Source organism: Nylanderia fulva, unplaced genomic scaffold (assembly GCF_048542155.1).
Source record: "Nylanderia fulva isolate GAGA-0341 unplaced genomic scaffold, ASM4854215v1 Scaffold1084, whole genome shotgun sequence".
NCBI lineage: Eukaryota > Metazoa > Arthropoda > Insecta > Hymenoptera > Formicidae > Nylanderia > Nylanderia fulva.
Window position 1 is genome coordinate 17640 of NW_028189285.1, and position 11597 is coordinate 29236.

Genomic DNA, 11597 nt, shown 5'->3' on the forward strand with positions numbered 1-11597 from the left:
CACGTCACAATACATAATTTTAATTCACCGAATTTCTATTTCTCTTTCTAACTGACAAGAAACTGAAGTCGAAATCTCTCAATCACAAAATTAATAAACAATTATTTATCAGATTTTAACTATTATATACATCAAATCCTTTAATATACGTTACTATCACTACACTAACCCCTCGATACATACAACTGTCAAAATATGCAATGACAGCCGCTCACGAAGTAAACGCTGTAACAGAACCAATTGGCATCGCAGAAAAGAGCAACAATACTTCGAGATCGTCGAGATAAATCGATACATTCGAGAATCAACTTAATATGCCTTTTTTAAAGAAAAGATTGATTAGTAGAAGTTTTGGGCTTGTTTAATAGTTATCATCCTCGGTTACATTTTACATACAAAATTGAATCGAATTGTACTTTGAATTTCCTAAATGTTTCGGTTCACAGAGAGTACAATTTATTATACACTAATTGGTACCGTAAGTCGACATATTCTGGACGGTATATCAACTATTTTTCTGGCTATCCTTTCAATTATAAAAGGAACACAATAATTAATTTGGTGGACTATACGGTGTTATTATCTGATAATCGGTTTCAAAATGCTAATATTAATATAGTGAAAAGCATTTCAATAAGTGTTTCCCGAAAGACATGATTGAAAGGGTTGTTACAAAATGGATCAGGCAACTTACATCCGGTTTGACTAATGGTAATGTTAATAATCACGTTACTTATGGAAATAAACATAGAAATTATATCACGATTTCTTTTTATAAAAATATTACGATATTTATAAAAATCTCTCCTCAAAGGTAAAATTCGACCAAACTGGCAATCATTTATTATAAATAATTAGTTAAAATACAATGTTTCGACTGTCATTGCAGCCCTTTTCAAGTAAATCTATAAAAAGTTACATAAAAATAATTATAATTTTAATACATTTCATCGCAACAAATAATTATACATTCATATACAAAAATATGCTACATACCAAACGTAAATGCATAATAAATTAATACAGTAAATCAAATTCACTGCATACCACCGACAATATTTACCATTGTTTTAATGAACAATGTAGAACTGACAGAAGTAAGCAAGAAATAAATAGATGTTAACAGTTAACAAGAATCTTAGTCACTACGCATTAAGAAAATCGAGACATAACTAATGTGTCTTTCGCAATCTAAAACCTCATAACAAAGTCAAATAAATAAATAAATAGGTAAAAATAAAAATAATTTAAATAGCGTCAAGAACACGATCATAAATCCCACTAAATTTCTCCGTATCTTTTTGTAAATTAATGCTTTTACGTTGTTTTTTTATATAAAACATTTCTGCAGTTTCTCTTTTTCTTGTTTGTTATAATTATTTTTATGTAACTTTTATAGATTTACTTGAAAAGAGCTGCAATAACAGCCGAAACGTTGTATTTGTTTGGGAAAAAATTAAATTTCCGTGATCCCCGCGCGCCTTCGATATACGCTCCTGAGAGCTCTCTGTAATTGTGTACATCGACAGTTTGTTATTGCGTCCACAAGGGCGAAGCGCCGAATTAGGAGAGAGTTTCCGCGTCTTTAAAAAGGAGCGATGCGGCACGGAAGGCGAGTCTGGTACGACGAGCCGTCCGGTAAACCCGAGAAGAACATTTGTGATCCGAAGAATAAAAATTACGTATTCTTACTTAGAATAAAGAGACTAGTTCCTGCTATCTATCCTTGCCTATCGACGCAGTCCACAAGAGAAAACTAGGCGATAGCTCCGATAAAACCCAAAAGAGAAAATATACAAAACATGGTCCTTCGAGCCGGATCTGTGTCGAGAAATTAACGGATGGATTCAAACAAGATACACGTGCAAGCAGTGCAACTACTTCAAGTAAGCCATTCAACAATTGCGCTACATTCCGAGTAAAAATTTCCGTACGACAAGGAAGTATTTCGACTCACGTACATACGTTCTCCATTTCAACACCGTGTTTACCTTACAAGGTCGAGCTCTGCAAGACAATAGATCGAAATGGACAAGGCTATATTTGCGTTCGATACGAATTTACGTTATTTAACGAACTCAATAACGAATTTCCAAAAGCTTGGAGTTGATAATCAAACTCATGCCATCACTAAAGGACGATTTCAACTCTTGCAAAATTACTGGAATAAATGCCAGGAGAATGCCGCTATCATTGAGGCAGTAGCAACCGACGCAGACGCGGCACAGCTTCCCTTCTTCAAGAGCAAGCTGCTAGACAAGGCGGAGGTCTCGTACATGCAAGCCTACGACTTCTTTCAAGAAAAACTCGAGGCATTCAACGTCGCTTCAATTTCCATTCCTGTACCAACGGCGGCCGCAACGACGTCCATCAACGAGATCCGATTGCCGAAGATCAACTTGCCTTCTTTCTCCGGTAATGTAACCGAGTGGCTAACGTTTCGCGATTTGTTTCTTGCGCTCGTTAAAAATCGCCGTTCCATATCGCAAGTCGAGAAATTGCAATATTTATTATCCGCGGTTACTGGCGACGCTGCTAAGTTGATTTCCCATCTTTCTCTAACCGATAGTAATTTCGATGTTTCATGGAAGGAACTCACGAATCGTTACGAAAATCAACGCGTTATTATTGACGCATATTTCAAACGTTTATTTACCATTCCTAATGTTTCGTCTAACGATCTGTTCGGGTTAAAACAATTACGCTCCAATTCATCGGAATCGATAAATGCTCTGCGTGCCTTGAAATGTTCTGTAGATGAATGGGATATGATTTTAGTCTACATTCTTGTACAAAAACTAGACAAATTGACGAGAAAAGATTGGGAAGTCAGCTTAGGTTCAAAGAGGAGATATCCTACGATGGAAAAACTATACGCGTTTCTAGATACACAAATTCGTTCGCTTGAGGCTGTATCCAAGGACGGAGATAACTCGAAGTCCGCCAACGGAAACTCATCCGAAAAGAGTTCCGGTGCTCGCACGATTCCAAATGCGGCACGAAAAAATAATATAGTGCGTTCTCACCATACAAACACCGCGAGTACGTGCGCTCTTTGTTCCGAAACACATCGTTTAATGCATTGCAAGAAATTTCAAGCGTTAAGCATTTCGCATCGACTAGAGTTTGTTCAAAAAAATAATATATGCAAAAATTGTTTGACCAAAGGTCATTACGTTTCAAATTGTCGTAGTTTCTTTACTTGCTTGAAATGTAAAAGACAACATCATACTTTGTTACACGAGAATTTAAGGTCAAGTTTAACGACAACAACAGACTCTGGACAATGCGATAACGCGTCCAACGTACATTCACACGTGAACGCGGGAGTTAAACCCGTGCTCCTGGCTACCGCACGTGTTTGACTAGGATCAGAAAACGGTCGACATGTTTACACGCGAGCACTGATCGATCAAGGTTCCGATGCCACATTCGTTTCGTCACGAGTCGCTCAAATGTTGAGAGCTCGCTTAATTTCAACACGCGTAAAGGTATCTGGCATCGGTGACACTACGTCTAATTGCGTTCAACATGCCGTCTCTATTTCTATCAGCGCGACTAATAAAAATGATACGATTCTTCATACCAAAGCATTGGTCGTTCCAAAAATTACAGCGTACATTCCACCTCATTTCCAATTACAAGAGATTCCGTTTCTTTCCAAATTGAATCTAGCCGATCCAAATCCAAGCTCAAATGATGCAATCGAAGTACTTCTCGGGGCCGAATTATACGGTTCAATTATGATGGGTGGCTTAATGAAAGCTTCTAACGATGCTACACTTGCGCAAGAAACAATATTCGGGTGGATCATTTCGGGTCCTATTTCAAACCAAAAAAATAGCCAAAGAATTCACGTTCACCAAGCAACTTCTGGCAATCTCGATTTCGAACTCCGACGTTTTTGGGAGCTGGAAGAAATTCCAACGACACACGCTCTCTCAGAGGAAAATCTTCGTTGCAACTTACATTTTCAAGAGACACATATGCGCGATTCTTCAGGGCGCTATGTTGTCCGCTTACCCTTCAAGTCTGGTCCTCCGATAAAAATCGGCGAGTCAAGGTCAGTAGCTACGCGTTCACTCGCGCAACTAGAGCGACGTTTAGCCAATTCTCGGGAAATTTCAGGGCAATACGTCGACTTTCTTAACGAGTACGAAGAGCTCGGGCATATGCAAAAAATCGAAAACGTGCAACGCTTCTTTCAACCGACGTTTCTACCTCATCATCCAGTTATTCGCGAGGACAATACTACAACCAAACTTCGTGTAGTGTTTAATGCCTCGGCAAATACCTCGAATAACACTTCTTTGAATGACCATCTTATGATTGGTCCAAAGTTGCAAGCCAATCTTCCGGCGATTATTCTTCAATGGCGTTTGTACAAATACGTTTTTTCCGCTGATATTCAGCTAATGTTTCGACAAATACAGATTCATTCAGACGATCGCCAATATCAATTAATATTGTGGCGTACGATTCCGAACGAGCCAGTCCATACTTATTCATTAAATACCGTTACTTATGGTACTGCCTGCGCGCCTTATCTCGCCCAACGCGTGCTCAAACAACTTTCAATCGACGAGAGTTCGCGTTTTCCACTAGCTCAAGCAATTTTGCAAAATGAAATATACGTTGACGATGTCCTATCCGGAGGCGATGATAAACCATCCACGATTAAAAAACGCGACCAACTAATCGGCTGTTTACTAAGCGCAGGCATTCATCTCAGAAAATGGGCCAGCAACGATTTTGAAATTCTACAAGATATAAATCCTGCGAATCACGGTCTAGCAAGTTCCAAGCCTTTCCAAGAAGGTGAACAATTAAAAATACTCGGTATTCATTGGACACCTTGCGATGATAATTTTTCCTTTGAAATAAAATTCCGTCCACCATCTACCGACATTTCGAAACGACAAATCCTTTCGACGATAGCGAAAATATTCGATCCCCTCGGATAGGTGTCTCCGATCACGATATCTCTCAAAATTCTACTGCAAAAACTGTGGAAATTTTCCTACGGATGGGATGATATTCTTCCTGCGGAAATAACAACCGAATGGAATGCTTTTTGCGAAAAGATGTTACACTTGACGACTCTGCAAGTTCCTCGTTGGTTAGGCTTCGAGCGTAACATTCAGTGCTTGCATTTACACGGCTTTTGCGACGCTTTATCTAAAGCCTATGCAGCGGTAGTCTATTCAAAAATTGTCACGAATTCTGGCGATAGTCATGTTCGACTTCTTCTATCAAAAACCAAGGTTGCTCCGATTAAAACGATTTCGATTCCACGACTCGAGCTCTGTGCGGCTCAGCTGCTAGCACGCTGTATTTCGTTTACTATTGACGCGATGAAATTGCAAAACATTCCTGTGTTTTGCTGGAGTGACTCGACAATCGTATTAGCATGGTTGCAAAAGGCTCCATCAGATTTAAAAGTATTTGTAGCTAACAGAGTGTCTTCTATTCAAACGAAGCTTCCTACGGCGACATGGCTGCATGTGCCAACAGAAGATAATCCCGCAGATTGCGCATCGCGCGGCATAAATCCAGCTCAGCTAACGCCTTCCAGTTCCTGGTGGAACGGCCCGGCATGGCTGAAATTTAACGAGGATAATTGGCCAGTTTAATCTACGATAAGTTGCACCGAAGATGATTCCGAATTGAAAGCGTCAAATGCAGTCCACTCGCATCATTCAAATCGAGCGGAACTTTTTGAATCCTTCAATCATATCTCCACGTGGCCACGCTTACTACGGGTCACCGCATACGTCCTTCGGTTCAAGTTTCGAACGAGAGTCCCAGATGTTGCTCAAAGTCTCTCTATTTTGCAAGTCGATGAAATAAAAACCGCGCACAGATTCTGGATTAAACAGATGCAAACGGAATACTTTTCAAAAGAAATCGTCGCTTTCAAAGCCAAGTCGAGGTTACCAGTTCGATGCTCCATCCATTCTCTCGATCCGTTCCTGGATCCCTCCGGTATCCTACGCGTGGGTGGTCGACTTCAACTGTCTGACCTTTCATATGATCGTAAATTTCCGATTCTACTTCCAAAACATTACCTTTCTAAGCTCATTATCGATCAAATTCATAAGGATACACTTCACGGCGGTGTACAATTAATGCTTCGCACGTTGCGAGAACAATATTGGATTCTGGGGGCGCGAAGCATGGTAAAAGGTTGTATCCGCAATTGCGTGACATGTACTCGGCATCGCGCCATAACCGGCGTACAATTTATGGCCGACCTTCCTACATTTAGAGTAATTCCGTCCCGTCCATTTTGCCATACGGGACTTGATTACGCCGGCCCCTTCGCAATTCGAGACGCTTCCGGCCGCGGACGTAAGTCGCACAAAACATACATCTCGCTATTTGTTTGTCTCGCTACACGAGCTATACACTTAGAGCTCGTTCATGATTATTCCACGGCTGCGTTTCTCGCATCTTTTGAACGGTTCGTAGCGCGTCGTGGCATTCCATCCGATCTTTATTCCGACAACGCGACTACCTATCAAGGCGCGGATCGCGAACTTGTTACAGCGATCCGACAGACTCAAGCCGACGTAGATCTGCAGGCGAAGTTCGCGTCAAAGCCAGTTCAATGGCATTTCATTCCGCCTTCTGCCCCTCATTTTGGGGGCATGTGGGAGGCAGGTGTTAAGAGTGTTAAGCACCATTTGCGACGTATACTTGGTTCCTGCACACCTACGGTCGAAGAGTTCACCACGCTTTTATGTAACATCGAAGCATGTTTGAATTCGCGCCCGATCGCCGCACTTCATGACGATGTAAATTCTTGCAATGCGCTCACACCAGGGCATTTTTTAATTGGTAGCGCCATTAAATCGATTCCGAGTCCGAGCGTCTTACATATCTCCGAGTCACGACTCGATCGATGGCAATTAATGCGTGCGAAATACGAGCAATTTTGGAAATTGTGGAGTCTTGACTACTTGAACACCTTGCAGCAGCGTTTTAAATGGCAGAATCGATCTGATGAATTTCGCATAAACGATATTGTTCTAATAAAAAATCCTAATTTACCTCCCTGCAGATGGGAACTTGCGAGAATCATCGAATGTAAGCCTGACAAGGATGGCCTGGTGCGAGTTGCTCAGGTCAAGACCGCGTCTTCTACTTTTGTAAGACCTATTGTTAAACTCTGTAAATTGCCGGTAAGTCCGGACGGTTCAGCGTAATCTAAATTCTACAGGTTGTCTTCAATGATTGCAGTTCAATGTGTAAGGATTTACCCCTGACTGTCATTTGAATCCCTTGGCGATTCAACCCGAGGGGTATGTTTGGGAAAAAATTAAATTTCCGTGATCCCCGCGCGCCTTCGATATACGCTCCTGAGAGCTCTCTGTAATTGTGTACATCGACAGTTTGTTATTGCGTCCACAAGGGCGAAGCGCCGAATTAGGAGAGAGTTTCCGCGTCTTTAAAAAGGAGCGATGCGGCACGGAAGGCGAGTCTGGTACGACGAGCCGTCCGGTAAACCCGAGAAGAACATTTGTGATCCGAAGAATAAAAATTACGTATTCTTACTTAGAATAAAGAGACTAGTTCCTGCTATCTATCCTTGCCTATCGACGCAGTCCACAAGAGAGAACTAGGCGATAGCTCCGATAAAACCCAAAGGAGAAAATATACAAAACAGTATTTTAACTAATTATTTATAATAAATGATTGCCAGTTTGGTCGACTTTTACCTTTGAGGAGAAATTTTTATTAATTATTACTGGCGAACCTTAAGGATTATTATCTGATTACGATATTTGTCAAATTTTTAAAAATAAAAATTTCAAAGTCTTACATATGAATATACTGTCCCTAAAAAGTTAGATAACATAAGAAAAAGGAAAAACAAATTAATAGACAAAAAACAGACAGAATGGGTATATTGTATAAATTGTAATGATTGTCAGGTGAGATACATTGGACAAACCAAGAGACATTTGAATACGAGACTCAAAGACGGGAAACAAAGACGCAACATAAATGATCCTTTGGCAAGAAATTTTTCAGTCATTATCGAACATTGCTTAGAATTTAATCACAACTTTGATTGGGATAACCCAGTAATCTTACATAAGGAAAGAAACTTGCAAAAGAGAGTGGTGTCTGAAATGTTTTATATTAAAAAATTCGACAATACAATTAATGCGCAAAATGATAGCGAAAATTTAAGAGATTTAAATTTTACGGAAGTCCATCGACATCAACGCGCTCAATAAGTAGTAAGTTACTCCGAGACAATTATTATCACTTCACTTCTTGTAAATAATTCCCGGATTCCAAACAAAATATTCCTTTTTATAAACTTATAACGAGAACGTTTCTTCCTCCTTACCTCTCTCGAAAATCATAATGGATTTCCCGCGGAGATTCGTGGTTTTCTTCACCTCCCTCGAGAATCATAATGGATTTTCCACACTAACGGAGAGATTCGTGGTTCAAAATATGCAGTATTAATAATCACAATTAAGACTGCATTACTGATTCGGCTGTGAAAACAAAATAGCGATAGATTTATATTAATTTTAATATCAAATATTGGAAGGCTCGTATAAATTAAAAAATTATTTAAAAATAAAATGATATTTAGGCCAACTAAATGAGCAATACAATCTTAGGGTAAATTATTTAAATGTATTTAGATCAAAATAGATATATTACTGCAGATATATTTAGATCTGAATAGATTTACGCTAGTAGATCGAGTTGGCTTTACATACATACATTAAATTTAAATTGATATTCGAAGATTTACACAGAATTAGATAGCAATGAAGATTTACATAGATGTTTTAAATCTACTTAAATTTATTTTTAGATCAAACTTTTTCCCGGACGTCTTACTTTTGAAGCAGTAGCGAAGGAAGGGAGAGGATAAATTCAAATTCTGACAAGTGCTTTCTAAAGTAGACTTCAAGCTTGAAAATAAAAAAGAATTTTTAATTATAATCATTTTTAGCGGAGTTATGCTTATTTGAAATTATCTAAAATGTTGACTAAACATACATATGCGTTAATTTTGTTTGATATTGTTTGTTTCAGTAAAAAGGAAAACCGTTCGATAAACGCGAGTTGACAATAGGTCAAGAGACACGGTAGTGCCTCTCGCCTAGTTGAGGCAAAGTTGTTTGTTATAATAAAAAGGAAAACCGCTTGATAAACGCGAGCTGACAATAGGTCGCAGACGTGGCTGCAAACGTGGTTGGAGAAATATAATTTATATCAAAATTTAATATAAAAAATATAATGTAAAACTTATAATAACTTTTCTATTGTTGATATAAAATAAATAAGAAAATGAATGAAAGCTAATAATATAATAAATAATATAAATATTATAAAGAGAATAGCTCATAATAGCACTTGTAATGGTGATGCTTAGTGATAAATTATCAAATTCTTTTGACTTTCTTTAAATTATTTTTTATTATTTTTATTCACGTTTTTATATTTTACATTCTTTTTATACACAAAAGACATTTTCTACTCTTTTTCAATTAATTAACGAATCAATTAAATTTGACCTAGTCTGTGTATGTACAGAGGCATTACAATTCAGTACGCAATATACGTTATACATAGGGCGCAAAGTTTGGGAAGGGCGCGTATAGATACATGGGGTGCCTCGCATCACTGCACGTGGCCTTGACATTATTTTTGATATTGATTTTTCTGGTACAGCTGATTTTATATACATACTGTAGGTTTACGAGCTTGATTTATTTTAAGACGAGAAAAAAAAATTCACATAAGGGGATATTCTATAAATTTCGGCTTTATTTTATTCTACGAATTAAGAGCATTCTTTGCGTGAATTCGGCGGTCTGTGACCTCGAGGTTTCAGGAGAGACGATTTATAATCACATTACAAATTTTGCGAGTCAATCAAGTAATGACACATTCAACACTCGGCGGTAATGAAATCGCGCGATTACCCGTTGCATGTCAAAACAAGAGCACGAATTGTTTTGAAAATAAGTACATTATAAGCAGAATAATAGGTACACAAAAGAAATAATACATAAACCAATAAAGTAGTGCGTCTATATGTGCGTCTAATTTCGTTTTTCCCGAATGATGTTCAATGTTATAACTAAATTCCTCTAGCTGTAAAGCCCATGCACGCATAAATCTTTTTTACTTATGATTAAACTGAACGCTTTACAATCTGTTATTATTTTAAAGGATATACCTATTAAATACACGCGGAACTTTTTCAAAGCTTTTATAATTGCAAGCACATCGAGCTCATAGCTACTGTATTTTTCTTCCGCCGAAGTCGTACGGCTGCTTACATAATATACGGGATGCAATAAATTATTGTCATATTGTAATAAAATAGCGCTATAGCCGTATTTTGACGCATCGGTATGAAGTTCGATGGTCTGATGTTTATTTTAGGATACTTTAAGAATAGGTTTATTCACCAGAGCATCCTTTATTTTGTTAAACGCATTTCTTTATTTTCCCTCAAATTGGAAAACAACATTCTTTCTTCCCAATAGGTTGACCAAGGGCCGCGCAATAAATGAATAACCACTAATACATTTTCGGAAATAACCGGATAAACAAAAAGCTCTTTGAACTTGCTTTATATTTCTCGGCTCGGGAAATCTCGTAACCGCGTCTATTTTCGCTTCCGACGGTTCCAATTCTATTTCCTGTCCCAGAAACTCTACTTTTGTTTTTAAAAAATAGCATTTATTCCAGTTGCTAGTCCGGATTTACTCGCCCTGTCCGCTTAAGTTTTTCTAAAGTCTCCCCGTAATTTTCAGACGACACAATAGTCGTCCATGTATGTCAGTTAATAAAATCTGGAAAAGTAACGTTTATAAATCTTTGAAAAACTGCCGGTAAATTGCACAAGCCAAATGGCATTTTTAAAAATTCGTACCTAGTCCATCAGACGTAATAAATGCCGTATATTTTCGGCTATCTTGTATACTTCGACATAAAAAAATCCATTTTCAAGATCTAAGGTAGTAAAGATTTTCGCATTCTGCAGCCGATCCAGCTGATCATCGATTAGCGCGGCAGGCGATAGCGGTCTTTTACAATCTTTTGATTTAGTCGCCGGTAATCTACGCATAATCGATACGCCGTTCCTTTTTTTTACCAAGATCACGGGGCTCGCATATTCCGACAACGACGGCCGTATAATATCGTCATTCAGTTACTCATCTATCTGTCTCTTTATTATTTGTTTTTCTTGTTAGGAACATTTTTGCGCTCTTTGGTATACGGGCTTGTCATCTTTATTATTAAATGATAAATGATAAAATGATATTATTTTTAAAGTTATTTTAACATTACAAATTATAGTTAACTCAGTTTTTAAATTATTGTTGTCATAACTGTAGCATATGTTTTTAAGCAACAATTTTTAGTTTATCATAAATGGTGATTAAAATATATAAAAGACTTAATATATAAAGGGGCCTAATAAGGGTTTTTAAACCAAAAGTTATAAAATTTAAATTTAATATAAAATTATTATATATAAATTAATATAAATTAATTTTACAAGCTTTTGGTTTAAAAAAATTTAATTTAAAGTTTTTCCAACTATA

General features: G+C 37.7%; 2 protein-coding genes across 2 annotated transcripts; both read left to right on the forward strand.

Moving 5' to 3' along the window:
* Positions 1-5084: 5084 nt before the first annotated feature.
* On the forward strand, positions 5085-5633 carry LOC146725006 (uncharacterized). Its single transcript, XM_085485579.1, has one exon. The coding sequence runs from the start codon at positions 5085-5087 to the stop codon at positions 5631-5633; it is 549 nt and encodes a 182-aa protein (XP_085341705.1).
* A 1017-nt stretch (positions 5634-6650) lies between these two features.
* On the forward strand, positions 6651-7208 carry LOC146725007 (uncharacterized). The gene has a single exon (XM_085485586.1). It carries the CDS (start codon positions 6651-6653, stop codon positions 7206-7208), a length of 558 nt encoding a protein of 185 aa, XP_085341712.1.
* The last annotated feature ends 4389 nt before the right edge of the window (positions 7209-11597 follow it).